This window comes from Orcinus orca, chromosome 11 (genome assembly GCF_937001465.1).
Source record: "Orcinus orca chromosome 11, mOrcOrc1.1, whole genome shotgun sequence".
NCBI lineage: Eukaryota > Metazoa > Chordata > Mammalia > Artiodactyla > Delphinidae > Orcinus > Orcinus orca.
The window spans coordinates 6,915,651-6,931,842 of NC_064569.1; the positions used below are offsets into that span (position 1 = coordinate 6,915,651).

Below are 16,192 nucleotides of genomic sequence, written 5' to 3' on the forward strand. Positions count from 1 at the left end.
CTTTTCCTGAGGCCCCTTGGCTTCTGTGTGCTGGGAGGCTCCCCCATTGGTTGGTGCTCCCTTGGCCAGGGTTACTTCCTGGTCTCTGCCCGCAGCACCCATCCTCCCTCAGCTCTGTCGGCCGGAGCGCCAGGTGGAGCTCCAGGTGGCTCCTCCCTTCCCCAGGGAAGGAGGCGGGGCACAGGCAGGCGGCGCTGGACCGCGGCGTGGGGCTGGAGAGAGAAGCCAGCTGCTGTGGGCGGTCTAAGGCCAGCCCCTCCCCACCTGTCCCTTTTCCGGGTTTATTAAGTCCAGGGGCTTGTCCCTGTGGCATCTTGGCCTGGCGGGCAGCATCGAGAGGCAAGTGGCTGAGTTCTGAGTGTTCTTCCTCACCTTGGGCCACTGCACGGCTGCGGCTCGGGCTCAGCCCCGCCCCCTGTGGCCATCTGCCTGTGACTCGCTACCCCTCTCGGGAAATGCTGTCCCATGGGTAAGTCCCCTGCTCTGCTTGCGTATCATGGTCCTCTGTTCATTTGGGAGGGAGGGGCAGTATTCCTGCTCACTCCTGACAGGTGTGTGACCACGAGCGCGACCTGCCTCTGCCCCCTGCCCTGGGTCTGCTTCCCCGAAAGATGTCAGGAACTCGGGCTCATTCGTAGCCCTCTGCACCCCCCACCCCTTCTCTAGCACTTTCTCCCTGACAGATGAATATTTCTTCTCACCATTGCATTTCTCCCTTCACCCTCTGGTCCCCTGCTTCTGCCATCTGCTTAGGATCTGTCCCCGTGGGGAGCCCATGTCACCTGAATGAAACATTACACGTCTGAAAGGCAAATCTGAGAAGGCTCCCCTGTTCCCACTAAACTTCCCAGTATCCTTCATTCAGATTTCCTTCAGTTTCCCTTCACTCCTCTGCCTCAATTCATTCAACAGATACCTGTTGAGCATCTGTTATACGCCAGGTGCTTTTTAAGGTGCTGCCAATACTGTAGCAAACAAGAGAGACATGGTCCCTGCTCTCCCGGAGCTTCACTCGCTCCAGTGGAAGGTGACAGACTGCCCAAGGAACCCACTAAGTAGGATAATTGCAGGTTCTCAGAAGTGTTACCCAGAAAATGAAACAGCTTCACGTGCTAGTAAGTGACTGCGGTGCCAGTGGCGTCACTGGCTGGAGGGGGCAGGGAGGGCTTTCCTGAGGAGGTGACACAGGAGGGGGAGCCAGGCTCCAGTGCCCCTGGGCGGAGGGAACGGCCAGTGCAAAGGCCCTGCTGTGAGAACAAACTAAAGGACAGTGCCTGCAGCAGAGCAGGCCAGTGGGGAGGGCCGGGACAGACCAGGCCTTGCTGGAGTTTGGATGCTCCAGTGAGGACCTGCTTGGCATGTTGGTGAGTTGATGGGTTGGTCACCCCCGAGTCCTGCAGGTTCTTGCTTCTCACACTGACATCTGCCCTGGGGTGGGCCCTGCCTCCCCCAGTGCACACCTTGTCTCCTTCAGCCCTGATGTCAAGGTTTTGATTGAGTTGCCTGGTCCCTGATCCCTTCCGCACTCCCGCCTCAGTCGTTTTCCTACCACGTGGTTGGCAAGGCCTCTCCTGGGGCAGAGCCCTTCCTTGGGTCCCCAGCCTGCCCCTGTGAGACCCTCTGCCGTGGGTCCCAGCCTCTGAGAGCAGCTCAGCTCAGCCACAGCGCCCTGCTCACACCCAGCGCTGCTCCAGTGGGTCCTGTGCCTACCACCCGGGTGCCTTTGCAGATCCTGCCTCTGCAGGAGCGCCGGCCCCTGTGGCCTCCTCATGGGCTGTGCCAGTGCCCTGCCTCCTCCAGCAGTGGCTGGTGTGGTGGGAAGGGCCGTGGCCTCACATCAGACAGCCTTGGTTGGTTTGTTGCCTTCCCCTTACTAGCTTGTGACCTTGGGCAAGTTACTTCTCTGAGGCTTAGTTTTTGTTTCTAAAATTGGGCTAATGAGACCTACTAAATAGTGTTGGCCTGTGGATTAATAATGCCACATAGAAGGTGTTCGTGCCAAAAACTTACTTCATGTTGGTCTTTTGTATCAGTATTTGGGAAATATTGTTAAGCTCATTTATCAGGTAGGGATACTGAGGCTCAGGGAACTTCAAGAACTTTCTAGATATTATTTCACCTTCTTTGCTCTTCCAGACTGCCTGTCTTTCTGCATCCCCCTTGATCTTCATCTCTACCTTTATTTCCTTGCTTTCCAAGTGAATAATTTTCTGTTCGGAATTAGTAGACCCTTACTATTGTAACTCTCAGCTTCCTCGAGCCTGTTTTCCTCCCTTAAAAAAAAATTCAGAAAAATAACTCCTACATCACAGGGATGTCTGAGGCCCAAATGGGATTGTGTGTGTGTGTGCAAGTGCTCTGTGAACTCCAGAGCACTTATGTCAAGGGAAGGGAGGTGCTGCTTATTTATTTTCGTGCCAGAGGACAGCAGAGACAGTACATCTCATCCTGGTGTCTGCCTGTCTTCTGGCTTGACCCCCTTCAGAGAAATGCCTGCTTCTTCCGTGGTCAGGAGTTTCTGGGTTCTTAGTTAGTTTCTCTCCACCAAGTGGTGTAAAAGCTTCAGAAGGAGAGTGGCCTGTGGCCAGGGTGCAGGGAGTGTTCAGTGTCGAGCATGGACCTGCAGCTTCACGTGTGGTCAGGATGTGGTGTCCACGTGTGGGTGTTTGCACCCAACCAGGTACGTGCGTAGATGGATGTGGATATGGTGAGGTGTACATAGTGGGGCTGTGTGTGCATAAGTGGATGCTTGTGTGCTGTGTGTGTGCGCGTGTGTGTATACTCATCTGTACATGACGAGTAGGGTGTGCATGTGTAGGACCGGACCTGGGCTTGTGACCAAGTATGTGCGTGGGTCCGGATGAGCTTGGTTATTGGACACATACTCTGTGCGAGGCATGGCGCTAAGTTTTGACCCCTTGGAGGTGAGCCAGACTGGCAGCGGACCCCCTGTGGTGGAGAAGGCGATGTCCACCTCCTTCCTGCCCCCTGCTGTGGGGGTGAGTTCATGGTCTTTCAGGGCGGCTGTCCAAGACTGGAGGTAGTCAGTGTTAGACCATGCAATAAACAGACCAAGCAAGGCTCCCAGGGCCCCAGAAAGAGGTGGAAAAAAGAAGCCCTTCTTGGGGTGGGGGGGGAAATTGATGTTCAAAAAATGATAAAGGAGCCAACATAAGAAAATAGACTTTGGTTGGGCTTGAGCACTTTGTTATTTATTTTCCTTACTTTTTGAGGCACAGCATACGTCACGTGCATGAATATCGAACATCACATTTATTCCGTCCGTGTGTACACCACCCAGATCGCGATGTAGAGCATGCCCAGTACCGCAGAAGTGTCCCAGGAGTTGCCATCTCCCAGTCAGTTTACTTATTTTTATAAAGGTAATACGTGCCCATGATATAACCTTCAAAAAGGTGGAAGGGAGAAGGAAAGGTCCCTCCCAGCCCTGTCCTCCAGCCACCTGGTCCCCCTCCCTAGGGAAGCCACCAACAGGAGTTTCTTGCGTCTGTTTCGTTGGGCTTCTTTCCTCTTGCTTTGGTTTGTATTTGGAATTACAGGGAGCATGGCAAGCTTTTAGTGTTTAGGGCCTCTCCAGGTCAACCGGCCCTGAGAATAAGCCCTGGAAGGCCCTGCGCCCCCAGCCCCAGTCCCAGGAGACAGGCCTCCGGTCAGAGTTCTGAACTCCAGTGGATTCAGACCAGACCCCCTTGGCAAGAACCTACAGCTCAGGCATAGGGTGGACGCACCCATGGGGGCTGGTGGCTCCGCCCACACCTGCTTCCCTAGGTCTGCTCCTTACCTGACTGCAGGGTTGGGGCCAGATGGATGGGCCAAAGCCTGAGGACAAGAAGCAGAGAAGGTGCAAGTTGGACAGGGCATAGGGGTCATTCTGTCTATCCCTCTGCCCCAGGGCACCTCTTCAGCTATGTGTGTCAAGGGAGGGGAGGGCATCCCTCTGTAGGCATCTTCCTGGCCTTGGCAATTACGGAGTCTCCCCCTCCCACTGCGACCCTAATGGAAGAGTCTCCCAACCTCTGTTCTTTATTTTTTAGCTTTTTATTTTTATTTTACTTTTTAAAATATTTATTTATTTATTTTTTGGCTGCGTCAGGATTTAGTTGGGGCATGTGGGCTCTTCGCTTAAGTTGCGGTGCGTGTGCGGGCTTCTCTCTAGTTGTGGCACGCGTGGCATGTGGGATCTTAGTTCCCCAACCAGGGATCGAACTGGCGTCCCCTGCATTGCAAGATGGAGTCATTTTTTTAAAAATTTATTTTTAATTATTTTATTTTATTTATTTGTTTTTGGCTGCATTGGGTCTTCGTTGCTGCACGCGGGCTTTCTCTAGTTGCGGCGAATGGGGCTACTCTTTGTTGCGGTGTGCGGGCTTCTCACTGCGGTGTCTTCTCTTGTTGCAGAGCATGGGCTCTAGGCGCGTGGGCTCAGCAGTTGTGGCTCGCAGGCTCTAGAAAGCAGGCTCAGTAGTTGTGGCGCACGGGCTTAGTTGCTCTGCAGCATGCGGGATCTTCCCAGACCAGGGCTCGGACCCGTGTCCCCTGCATTGGCAGGCAGATTCTTAACCACTGCGCCACCAGGGAAGCCCCAGCTCTTTATTTTTTTATTGGAGTACAGTTCCAACCTCTGTTCTTTGAAGCCCTGAGTCCTGGCATACAGTAGCTAAAATCACTGGCTTTGGAACCAGGCCGTCTGGTTTGCATCCTGGCACCGCCACTTACTGACTGTGTGACCCTGGGCGAGCTCCCTACACGCCCTGAGCCCCAGGTTCCTTGTCTGGAAAATGGGGATAACGAAGGTACATGCTTCATGGGGCTATGGTGATGACACATCAGATAAGGCATGTAAATATCATACAGGACAGTGCCTGGCATACAGACTCCATTAGTGACAGTTGCCACCGTCACCATCATCGGTGGCATGGACCAGGGAAGGCTGCGTGGAAGTGGCTGGCGGAGCAGGAGTAGACGGCGCGTGACTGGGCGGCTTCCCACGTGCCGAGCATGATCTGTGCCCGGAGTGCGCCAGGCGCACGTGTGTCCTTACTCGGGTGTCCCCCCATGTGTGGAGGGCCTCGCTCCCGAGGCCTTTGATGACAGGCGTGTGGGAAGTGGGCCCCCCCGCGCCCACTGCCACCCCGCGCAGCTTCTCCCCACTCTGCTCTAAAACGAGAAGTACAGTGAGTTCCCCCAAGGGGTCGGCCGCGCCCCTTCCTGTCCCCGCCCTGCCGGCTGCCCCAGGCCAGTGGAGTGGCAGCCCCAGAACCAGGACGGCAGTGGTGAGGTGACCTGGGCGCTGAGAGCCTCGGGAGGCTTAGCCCCAGCGTTCTCCACCTGCCCGGACTCAGCAGCTCCACCCTGTTGCCTGCACCCCCTTCCCCCCGGGCACCCCCAGGATGGTGAGGTAAGGGCCGGGGAGCCTGGGTAGGCAGGAGGTGGGGTGCCCCAGGGCCCTCTCCTCACTGCCCTCCTGGCCTCCCAGGTGGTTTCACCGAGACCTCAGTGGGCTGGATGCCGAGACCCTGCTCAAGGGCCGAGGGGTCAACGGGAGCTTCCTGGCTCGGCCCAGTCGCAAGAACCAGGGCGACTTCTCCCTCTCCGTCAGGTGGGTGGCCCGAGGCTCTAGCCGGGGCCAGGACTTGGCCTCTCACTCTGGTTGCCCAGGCCCCAGCACGCCCGGGCCCTGTGTGTGTCCAACCCGCCCCCGTGTGCGCTCCCTGCCCAGGACCCCCGCCCATCCCCCACGCCGTCCCCACCTCCGCTCTCGCATCCACTGGCGTCACCTCCGCCCGGTGCCCTGCAGGGTGGGGGATCAGGTGACCCACATTCGGATCCAGAACTCGGGGGATTTCTACGACCTGTATGGAGGGGAGAAGTTCGCGACGCTGGCAGAGCTGGTGGAGTACTACACGCAGCAGCAGGGCGTCCTGCAGGACCGCGATGGTACCGTCATCCACCTCAAGTACCCGCTGAACTGCTCAGACCCCACCAGTGAGAGGTGAGGGGCTTCGCGCCCTGGCCCAGCCCACGGAGAGGAGGGCTGGCCTCCACCCCAAGTGCCCCTCCCCCCCCGCCCCCGCCCCCGCTCCTTCTCAGGGCTCTGTGGGGCCTCTTCCCTCCATGTGATCCTGGGGCCCCTTTCCATCAACCACTGAGGAAGCAAGAGAAGGTCACCTCGCCCTTCTCCAGGGTCCCTGTCTGCCAGCAGCGCAGGCTCTACTAGTGCCCGAGAGGCCACTTCTCGTGGCTGTGTTCCCAGCAGTCTGGCTCTGTTGTTAGAAAGAGCTTCTTCTTACCTGGAACAGAATCTGCCCTCCTGTAACTGTTCCCTCCCCAGCAGGGGTTAATACAGGGACAGGCTGATGTTGAGGAACAGCGTAGGGGCCAGCGTTTATGAGGACACTTAGTGCCTCATCTCAGCAACCCGTGAGGATGGGTCTGCCCTCTTGGGCTGGGTGGAGCTGGACGAGTCCCTTGACCAGAACCCAGATCATTGAAAACTGTGTGATGGGTGTGTAAGGGGCCTAGTACCTGGGCACAGGGTAATACTCCAGGCATCTTTTTGGCTCCAAAGAGGTGGTCCCCAAAACTGGGTTGGCTACTTCCCATGCAGTCTCCCCAGTGCACGGATGGAGGGTGGTGGGACCCTAACACTCAGCAGGACATGGTGGCTCATTTTATAGCTTCATCTCCATGACAGCTCCTATTGAAGGGAAGGGCAGCTGAACAACTCTGGGGTGTTTTTTTTTTATCACACTCCTAGGGCCAAGTCAACTTGCCCTTGTCCTGTATTTGTGTATCGACGGTTGAAATGATTCTGAACTTGGATTCTGTCCGCTTTCAGTCTCTCTGACATGCATGCCTCCCAGCGCGCATTCATATTCTTTTCAAGTCAGTGATTGAAACTTAGCCCTGGATGAGGCTGAGATAAAGGCCCTGGGGCCCCCCCCTGGAGACCTCTTTCCCGTGAACATGAAGCCACTGATCCCCTTCCTGTGAAGCTACCTCTTCTAGGAGGGAAGCCACATTGATGACCTTGCTGGTGGCTGCCCTTTCTTGCCCTTTTCCTGCACCCCACCTGCAACATTCATGGGGATTTTCCACCCAGACTCTCTTGAGCTCTTCATGTCCTGGCCTTCCTCCTCGTCCTGGCCAGGATCTGCCCTGCTGGCTGCTGCAGGAAGAGGGTGGAGCTGGAAGAGGGATGGAGCTGAGCAGACCCCCTGGGAGGGGCCTGAGGCCTGGGTTCCAACTGGGGCTGGGAGAAGTCGAGGACCGAGGATCGAGGGAATCAAGACCAGGGCAGCTGACTCCAAGAGGCCCTTTTGGTTACCCGTGCCAGGAGGCCTGGGCTCACCCTTGACCCTGGGAGTGTGTGGAGGAGGCTCTTTCTCCAAACCTCCACTTGTGTTCTCGCAGCTGCCCCACCCCCTCTGTGGGAATTTGCATTTGTCCCCTCACTGGCTAGCTCTGCCCTGTGGTCAGCCTGACATTTGCATGGAAACTTCCTCATCCTGGGGCCTGGGGGAAGCAGGTTAGCCCCCTCTCCATAGCCCTGGGGACCTGGCCTATCCCCGAGTGATGGGATGGGGTGGCCCAGGGGGTCCTGGACAGGGCAGGAGACTCTGGAAGTCTCTGAGCTGCAGTCTCCTTGGGGCAGGAGTGAGATGGGGCGGGACAGACTGGCCCCCTCCCTCCTTCTCCCCGTTCCTGCGGTTGGAAAATGCCCCCCCTCCCCTGGTCCCTGGGCTGAGGAAACCTCACAACCTCACTTCTCACTCTCTCCCCAGAAGGAGTTTTGTGTTTTTTCCATCACGTGGTTTCCTGTGGGGCTGGGCATTGCGGGGCTACAGTTTCCTCCTGGGAAGGGGGTGTGCTTTGGGGAAAGGTCCTAGTTCTGCTTTCTGCCCCTCTGAGCCCCTCTGAGCCCCTCTAACAGCTCGTTCAGTGACATCATCCCAGGCACCCCAGAGCCCCCAAACCACTCTTACCCAGCGGGGTTGTCTGCCTTCCCGGCCCCCCGGGGGACTTCTCCCCATTATGCCTCCCTTGTGACTTCCGTCTCTCCATCCCCAGCCCTGTGGGGTTTGGCCTCTGCATTTGTTCCCCTAGCCCAGCCCTGTCTTTCATGGAGACCCTTCCTGGATTTCTCCCCTCCAAGTATTCTGCATATGGCCTGCCTGTCTGCCTTTGTCTTAAACTTTCAGAGGTGGGCCTGCTTAGAAGTCCTGAGGCTCGCCTCTTATCAGCAAGGGCCTTGGGCCAGTGTGCAATCACCCAGCCTCAGTTTCTTCATCTGCAGAATGGGTAGTATCTACCTCTCAGCATTTCTGTGATGGTGGTGGGTTTGAAAGCATATAGCAGAGTGCCTGCACGTGGCAGGTGCCTGGTTTCCCTGCCCCCTCCGTGAATGTCTACCCAGCACCTGCCCCTGGCCTCGGTCTCACCTCCCCGGGTGCTGTCTTCTCTAGGTGGTACCATGGCCACATGTCTGGAGGGCAGGCAGAGACACTGCTGCAGGCCAAGGGTGAGCCCTGGACTTTTCTCGTGCGTGAAAGTCTCAGCCAGCCTGGAGATTTTGTGCTGTCCGTGCTCAGCGACCAGCCCAAGGCTGGGCCGGACTCCCCTCTCAGAGTCACCCACATCAAGGTCATGTGTGAGGTAAGGCATCTGGGTAGTGGGGCGGCATCCTGCTGGGGGTCCATCTGTGCGCCAGCGTTGCCTGTGGGGAGGGTCAGCCCGGGCTTCGGTCTGAGGCTGGGGGTCCAGGGAGGGAGACTCGGGTCCTGAGAGGTGGCCTGACTCGGCCCCCCTCAGGGTGGACGCTACACAGTGGGCGGTTCGGAGACCTTCGACAGCCTCACGGACCTGGTGGAGCATTTCAAGAGGACGGGGATCGAGGAGGCCTCGGGCGCCTTCGTCTACCTGCGGCAGGTGAGGGGTGGGCCAGGCTGCCTCCTTCCTTCCCCTGAGCTTCTGAGCTCTAGAAGCGGCTGACTTCTCGCCCTCCCTCGCCCCAGCCGTATTACGCCACGAGGGTGAACGCAGCTGACATTGAGAACCGGGTCTTGGAACTGAACAAGAAGCAGGAGTCGGAGAACACAGCCAAGGCTGGCTTCTGGGAGGAGTTTGAGGTGTGTGAGGGGGCCAGCAGGGCAAAGGGCCTGGGGTCCCAGGCAGACCCCGTGCCCTCTCTCCCCACCCCTTCCACTGATCTGCCCCACGTCCTCGCCAGCCGTGGATGGCCTTCTCCAGGGCCTGGGGCTCCATTTCCCCCTCTTGCCCCACAGAGTCTGCAGAAGCAGGAGGTGAAGAACTTGCACCAGCGGCTGGAAGGGCAGCGGCCAGAAAACAAGAGCAAGAACCGTTACAAGAACATCCTTCCGTGTGAGTGCCCTATCCCTGGGCAGCCTCCAGCCCTCCCACATCCATTCACCCAGGAGACTCCCCTTCCGCCAGCTGGCCTCGCCCCATCTCAGAGGGCCTCTTCCCCCAGCTCAAGGGGGGACCCCTCTCCACCCGCAATAGCCTCCCCTCCTCCAAAAAGCCTCTGCTCCTCCCAGAGGGGCCTCCGGCACCCCACCCCCACCCCCTTCTTCCTCTGAAACCTCCAGCCCCACCCCACACAGATCCCTCCCCCCATACAGATCCCCCATCCCTGCCTGCCCGCAGGGCTCTGAGAGCTCATGGCTTCTGGGCAAGAAAGGCCTGGAAACTCAGGAAGGGTCTGACCCATGCCTTTCTTGCTTCCTCTCTGCTCGCTCCCAGTCGACCACAGCCGAGTTGTCCTGCAGGGACGCGACAGTAACATCCCTGGGTCCGACTACATTAACGCCAACTACGTCAAGGTGGGTGTGCCTGCCGGTCATGGGGGAGGGGGGGCTGGGCCCTGGGGACCCCCGTTCGTGGGGGGGCTGGGTCCAAACATGCACGGGCGAAGCCAGAGCTGTTGCCTTGGGTGGCTGAGTGTGGCAGGGGTGCGAGGGGCTCACAGTCCTGCGTGTCTCTGCACCCGTGTCCAGAACCAGCTGCTAGGCCCTGATGAGAATGCTAAGACCTACATCGCCAGCCAGGGCTGCCTGGAGGCCACAGTCAACGACTTCTGGCAGATGGTGTGGCAGGAGAACACCCGTGTCGTCGTCATGACCACCCGGGAGGTGGAGAAGGGCCGGGTAAGCCAAGCCACGTGCCATGAGCCCCCCAGTGGTCGCCCGCCACCATTAAGCCAAAGAGACTTGGGGCACCTCGGAGGGCAAGGGTCCTACCTTGTTGGGAAACTGAGGCACGAGGTCTGGGTACACGCTGACTCCCGGATCCCCGCTTCCCACCCTGGGCTCCCCTGACCACCAGACCCAGATTTCCAGTGGCCTCTTTCCTTAAAGTGTCCCTCTGTTCCGCTTTGGGCAGCAGCCCTTCCTGTTCTCTTGGCCTCATAATACTGTCTGGAGTGAACCCCAAACCCTCACGCCACAGGCAAGCTACCTCCCTGCCTGCAGGCTGCCCCCTTCCCACGGCACCCTCTGCAGTGGAGTGGCCATGACCTGTGCAGAGCACACACTGCACCAGGCTGCTCCCTCTGAGAACCCTGCCATGGCTCCCAGCTGCCTTCAGAGCAGTCACACTGCCGGACCTGGCGCTCAGGCCTGGTGGCTGCCCTCCAGCCCTCGCTGCCTCTGACCGGCCAGGGTCCCTAAGGTTTCCATGCCTCTGCACGAGCTCATTTCCGCTAGGGACTGACTTCCTGGCTCTGCACTCTCTCTGCCTCACAGACTCCTCGCTTTTTCTTTTTTCCTTTCTTTCTTTCTTTTCGGCTGCGTTGGGTCTTCGTTGCGCGCGGGCTTTCTCTAGTTGCAGCGAGCGGGGGCTACTCTTCGTTCGTTGCGGTGTGCGGGCTTCTCACTGCAGTGGCTTCTCTTTGTTGTGGAGCACGGGCTCTAGGCACGCGGGCTGCAGTAGTTGTGGCATGTGGACTCAGTAGTTGTGGCTCACGGGCTTAGTTGCTCCGCGGCATGTGGGATCTTCCCGGACCAGGGCTCGAACCCGTGTTCCCTGCATTGGCAGGTGGATTCTTAACCACTGTGCCACCAGGGGAGCCCGACTCCTCGTTTTGTGAAGACCCAGCTCAAATGCTCCCTCCTCTGTGAAGCTGTCCCTGATTTCCTCCGTTCCCAAGAGGGAGGATTAGTCTCTCCCTCCCCCCGGCTCCTCAGCGGCTCTGGTCCCCCGCTCACCTATCTCTCTGTGAGCTCCTGTAGGCACAGGGGCACAGGCTGCGTTTTACTTGTGTCTAACTCCAGCCCGGTTTGCACAGCTTCAGGTTCAGTGCGTGTGCCAGCCAACGTGCACTGAATGACTTGTTAAGTGGCTGGTGAGGTCTCACCACCTGTAAGAGGCCGAGCCAGGCCCTATGTCTCTGACTCTTGGCCATTTAATTTGTTCATCCATTGGATGCTGACGGGGCCAGCGCCAGGGACTCAGGCCCTGCTCGAGGTGGGCACAGGCCTGAGTCCCCACCTTTACCCTCCCTTTTCAGAACAAATGTGTCCCATACTGGCCAGAGGTGGGCACTCAGCACGTTTATGGACTCTACGCTGTAACCAACTGCAGGGAACACGACGCAGCTGAGTACAAACTCCGCACCTTACAGGTCTCCCCGCTGGACAATGTGAGTGGCCCCTGCCCCATGCCCGGGGCGCTCCTCACACCTGTTCTCTTTGGTTGGGTCGAATGAGGCCATGCGTGGGAGCAGGGGGCACTGACTATGTCCTTGACCCAGGGGGACCTGGTTCGGGAGATCTGGCACTACCAGTACCTGAGCTGGCCTGACCACGGGGTCCCCAGCGAGCCTGGGGGTGTCCTCAGCTTCCTGGACCAGATCAACCAGCGGCAGGAAAGTCTGCCTCACGCAGGGCCCATCATCGTGCACTGCAGGTGAGAATAAGAATGATGATGATGTTATTATTAATAATAATCATCAAAGTAGTAGCTGGCAAGTGAGTACTGCCGAGTGCCACGTGCACTTGTAAGCAGTTTACATATTAACTCATCTAACGCCCCCCCCCGCCCGGCCTCCACCTCTTCTGGGTTCCCTGATGCTGTTTTTTGTTTTGTTTTGGCCATGCCGTGTGGCGTGTGGGATCTCAGTTCCCGCACCAGGGATGGAACCCGCGCCTCCTGCATTGGGAGTGAGGAGTCTTAACCTCTGGACCACCAGGGAAGTCCCTGGGTTCCCTGATGACTCCACACCCATGGGTGGAGCTTAAGCTTGAACCAAGCCCATTGTTTGATCCTGTGCCTGGTGGGTGGGCTTCCTCAGAGACTTCCCTGGATGTAGCATCTAGTCCAACCCTGCCACATACAGATGAGGAAACAGGCCCAGCCTCTTGCCAGGTCACCGCTGGTCAGTGGGGGAGCCTGGAGCAGGGCTCACGGTAGACCCAGGTCCTGGTCACTCCTGTTTTCTCAGACGCGCCTACCCAGCCGGTGTTTCTGGTATTTCTCCTTGGGGTTGGTGTAGCTCCCCATCCCTTCTCTTTTCCATCTGCAGCCCTGGCGGCAGGCTGAGGCTTCTTCATTGCTGCGACCTATCTCTCCCTTCCCGCCAGTGCCCCCAACTCAGCCCTTGGGCTTATGCACCACTGGCTCCACTGGAGACCCTCATGTTCATGATCAGGAGACCCCATTCCTACTAAGGGGGGAAGCTGAGGGGTCAGCAAGGAGGAGCAGGTGTCCCATCAGGCCTGAGGGGGATGGGAGGCAGCAGGCACAGGGTCCCGGACAGACTTGCTGCTCAAAATTCCAGCTCCTCCACTCACCAGCTGTGCGATCTTGGGCAAAGGACTTCCCTTCTCTGACCCCTGGATTCTTGTCCGTAAAATCAGGGTCTTATAGGGTTGTTGTGAGTGTGAGACCCTCTCACTGTGTCTGGAATACAGTAAATGCCCAAGAATGGGAATTGTTAATGCTTTAATAACTCACGTCAGGCAGGGAATGGGGAAATGGGAATCTGCTCTGTCCTCTGCCCTTCCAGCTCCCTCCACGTGACCCCGGGGCCGTGAGGGCTGGGGCTTCCTCCTTCTGCCCCACCAGCAATTGTGTGTCCTGGGGCAGGGCCGGGGGGCTGCGTCTGGAGGTGCCCCCCACGTGCTGCCTCAGGGACTCTGCCTCCAGGCCGTTCCCCCCCCCCTTCTTGAAATCCCCATGGCCTTAATTTAGACGTTACAGGAAGGAAGTGGGTGAGGGGGTGTTATTTTTGACAATCTGGGTTTGAAATTAGACAGTGCAACTCAGGGCATTGGCCTGACTGGCCTAGCCGAGGGGGTGGCACTGGGGTCTGTGTGCGGTCCTGAGGCTCCTGGGGCCTGTTGCAGCAGAGGGTGGGGAGAAGGCAGACTTCCTGCTGCGATGCTACCCCAAGTTGCCTGAGCCCGGTGGCTCCCGAGGCCTGCTGTCTTGGACGCTGCCCTTGCCCTGCCATCAGGATCTGAAGAAAAAGGGAAATGGAGCCTTGCCGAAAGATGCTCCCGAGGCGAGGAGGGCAGCCTCGCTGGGGCCAAGGCTGTGGGAGAGGGCCGGGGAGGCCCAGAGTACCAGGGGAGCAGGCAGGATGTGGTCGGGGAATGGGGTCCCAGACCTCCTGGGTGAGGAGTGGAAGCAGGCGGTGGAGTGTGGTGCTGGGAAGGAAAGTGATGGGTGTCTGGGGAGCAGCGTCTTAGCACTTGAGAGCCAGCTTCTGCCCCCAGATCCCTTGGCTGGAGTGATGAGCACGGGTGCAGAGTTGGGCAGACTTCCACCCTGCCTACCTTCCCAGTGACCCTGCCTGGTTCCCTAAGCCCCGCCCCTGCCGGTGCTGTGCTGACACCCCGCCCCCGGCCCCCCCTGCCCTGCCGCCGCTTCCCGCTTCCCGGCTAGTGCAGGCTGGGCCTCTGATGGTGCCCCTCCTCTCCGCAGCGCCGGCATTGGCCGCACCGGCACCATCATTGTCATCGACATGCTTATGGAGAGCATCTCCACCAAGGGTGAGGGTGACCTGTGGGAGATGCGGGGCAGGTGGGGGAGCGGCCCCCCGTGTCCACCACCTCTGCCCAGGGCCTGACGTCCAGCTGCCCTCCCTGCCAGGCCTGGACTGTGACATCGACATCCAGAAGACGATCCAGATGGTACGGGCCCAGCGCTCGGGCATGGTGCAGACGGAGGCGCAGTACAAGTTCATCTACGTGGCCATCGCCCAGTTCATCGAAACCACCAAGAAGAAGCTGGAGGTCATGCAGGTGCGGGCAGAGCATGGCCTGGAGGGGCCGAGGGGGGCAGTGGGCATTGCCCGGTGCTGCTGGGACCACTGGCCTCCCACCACATTTCTTCCCACAGTCCCAGAAGGGCTGGGAGTCGGAGTACGGGAACATTACCTACCCCCCAGCCATGAAGAATGCCCATGCCAAGGCCGCCCGCACCTCCTCCAAGTGAGTGGCCCCACCTCCCACCTCCCAGTGTCTGCCCCTTTCTCTTCCCCAGCCCGACCCATCCTTTCCAGGGAGGTTCGGGTTAAAGTTCAAGCTTGGTTCTTACAAGCTGTGTTCACAAGTGTCTCCTGAGTGCCCTCCACGTGGGGCCGGTGCTAGGCACTGATGTGTGAGATGGAGCCTCTGCCCCCAAAGCAGCTTCTAGTCTAGTGTAAGGACACTGTCAGGACTGGTCTCCTTGCTCTCCTGGCCTCAGTCTGCTCACCTGTGAGATGGGGGTGGCCCCGAGGGGCTGCTGGTGCTGGAGACCCCTGCCCTGTGTCCTGACTGCCCGCACCCACCTGCCCCGCCTGCAGACACAAGGAGGACGTGTATGAGAACGTGCACAGTAAGAACAAGAAGGACGAGAAGGTGAAGAAGCAGCGGTCGGCGGACAAGGAGAAGAGCAAGGGTTCCCTGAAGAGGAAGTGAGCTGGGCCCGTCCTGGGGCGGCCATGGTACGGCCCCTCCCTGGCCTGCCCTCAGGGGCCCCCAGGCTCGGTGCTCTCCCTGGGACGGACGGGGCGGCTGCGGCCTCACCCTGTCTTCCCAACCCAACCAGACCTGTGTCTTGTCCCCCCTCCAGGTCCAACCCCGTCTTATCCCTTCCTTCCCTGTCTCTGCAGCCTCAGCCCCGTCCCTGCAGAGGCCTCCAGTGGAAGACCCAGAGCCTGAACCTCGGAGCCTGGCCCCCATTCCATTGTAATTTAAATGGCCATGTCCCCGCCTCCCTCTCCCAGCCCCTGTATATAGCCCAGCAAGGCCCCTGGCAGGGCCGGGCCCTTCTCTTGTAAATAAAGCCTCTAGGTCACTGTGTGTGGGTCTCTAACTCTGTGTGCCTGGGCAGGAGGGGGAGGCGGGCAGGGAGTGCAACATGTGGACACAGAAGGCTGGGCCTTCACAGTCTGACACACGAGTGTGAGTGTGGGTCAGCTTCCGCCGTCTCGTCCCTTTAAAGTGGAGGACGATCCTGCAAGGGTGGTCGTGAAGATCACTGAGATCAGGGATGATGAAATTCGTTACACTCTTGCTGTGTGTCAGGCGCTGTTGAAAAGACTAAAAGTGGTTATTGAACCGAGGTACCTGTAGCATTCCTATTTTACAGTGGGAGAAACTGACACAGAGAGATTAAATAACTTGCTCAAGGCCACAGGACTATTGAGCAGTGAACCTAAGATTTTATTTTAACTCAGGCCTTCTGGCCTCAGAGCCTGCATTCCTGGAGACGCAGCCAGGGTCACCCCGAGGGGGACATAACTACATTCTCTGGCCCGGACTTCTACATCCAGAAGCTAAGAAGATGGATAACAACGGCCAGTTAACACAGGCCCAGGGCCAACCTCCCTCCCCCGGGCACCTGGTGTGCAAAGGAGCGCCACGCTCCTCCCTTTCTGGGGCTACTAAGAGCCCTTAGGCCCTTGGTCAGAGTTTCAGTTTTATTTTTGTCCGCTCTTCCTTCCCCTGGGTCCACAGTGGACAACAGCGATGATTCCTTCTTTGCGTTAAGGCTTCATGTTGATTATAATGCTAGTCTCCTGGGGAGCTGAGCCTGAGAGAGTCTGACTGGGGAAGGCCCGGCTCCCTGCTGCTGGGCCAGCTGAGGCTGGGTGGTCATTCACTCAGCATACACTTTGTTTATTGAGCGTCCCTGTGTCCCAGGCACTGGAGCAGTGCTGGGG

At 58.6% G+C, this 16,192-nt stretch overlaps 1 protein-coding gene across 4 annotated transcripts; it reads left to right on the top strand.

The window, feature by feature from the left end:
* Positions 1-257: 257 nt before the first annotated feature.
* Positions 258-15,329, top strand: PTPN6 (protein tyrosine phosphatase non-receptor type 6). Of its 4 annotated transcripts, none has more exons than XM_033404340.2 (16): positions 258-469; positions 5,498-5,620; positions 5,819-6,013; positions 8,487-8,676; positions 8,833-8,949; positions 9,036-9,149; positions 9,306-9,402; positions 9,784-9,863; positions 10,038-10,187; positions 11,549-11,680; positions 11,792-11,946; positions 13,966-14,033; positions 14,134-14,285; positions 14,383-14,474; positions 14,831-14,971; positions 15,100-15,329. In XM_033404340.2, exons 1-15 carry the CDS (start codon positions 456-458, stop codon positions 14,943-14,945), a joined length of 1,794 nt encoding a protein of 597 aa, XP_033260231.1. In that variant the 5' UTR covers positions 258-455; the 3' UTR covers positions 14,946-14,971; positions 15,100-15,329. The 4 variants fall into 4 exon arrangements, with proteins under 4 accessions (XP_033260231.1, XP_033260232.1, XP_004279125.1 ...); XM_033404341.2 differs by having other exon boundaries at positions 259-469; positions 15,140-15,329; XM_004279077.4 differs by lacking the exon at positions 258-469 and adding an exon at positions 5,232-5,419 and having other exon boundaries at positions 15,140-15,329.
* The last annotated feature ends 863 nt before the right edge of the window (positions 15,330-16,192 follow it).

Excerpts from the sequence above, each read along its gene's own strand:
- PTPN6 (XM_033404340.2), top strand. Across the intron at positions 9,403-9,783 it reads TTACAAGAACATCCTTCCGT|TCGACCACAGCCGAGTTGTC; the intron begins GTGAGTGCCCTA and ends GCTCGCTCCCAG. Across the intron at positions 11,947-13,965 it reads CCCATCATCGTGCACTGCAG|CGCCGGCATTGGCCGCACCG; the intron begins GTGAGAATAAGA and ends TCCTCTCCGCAG.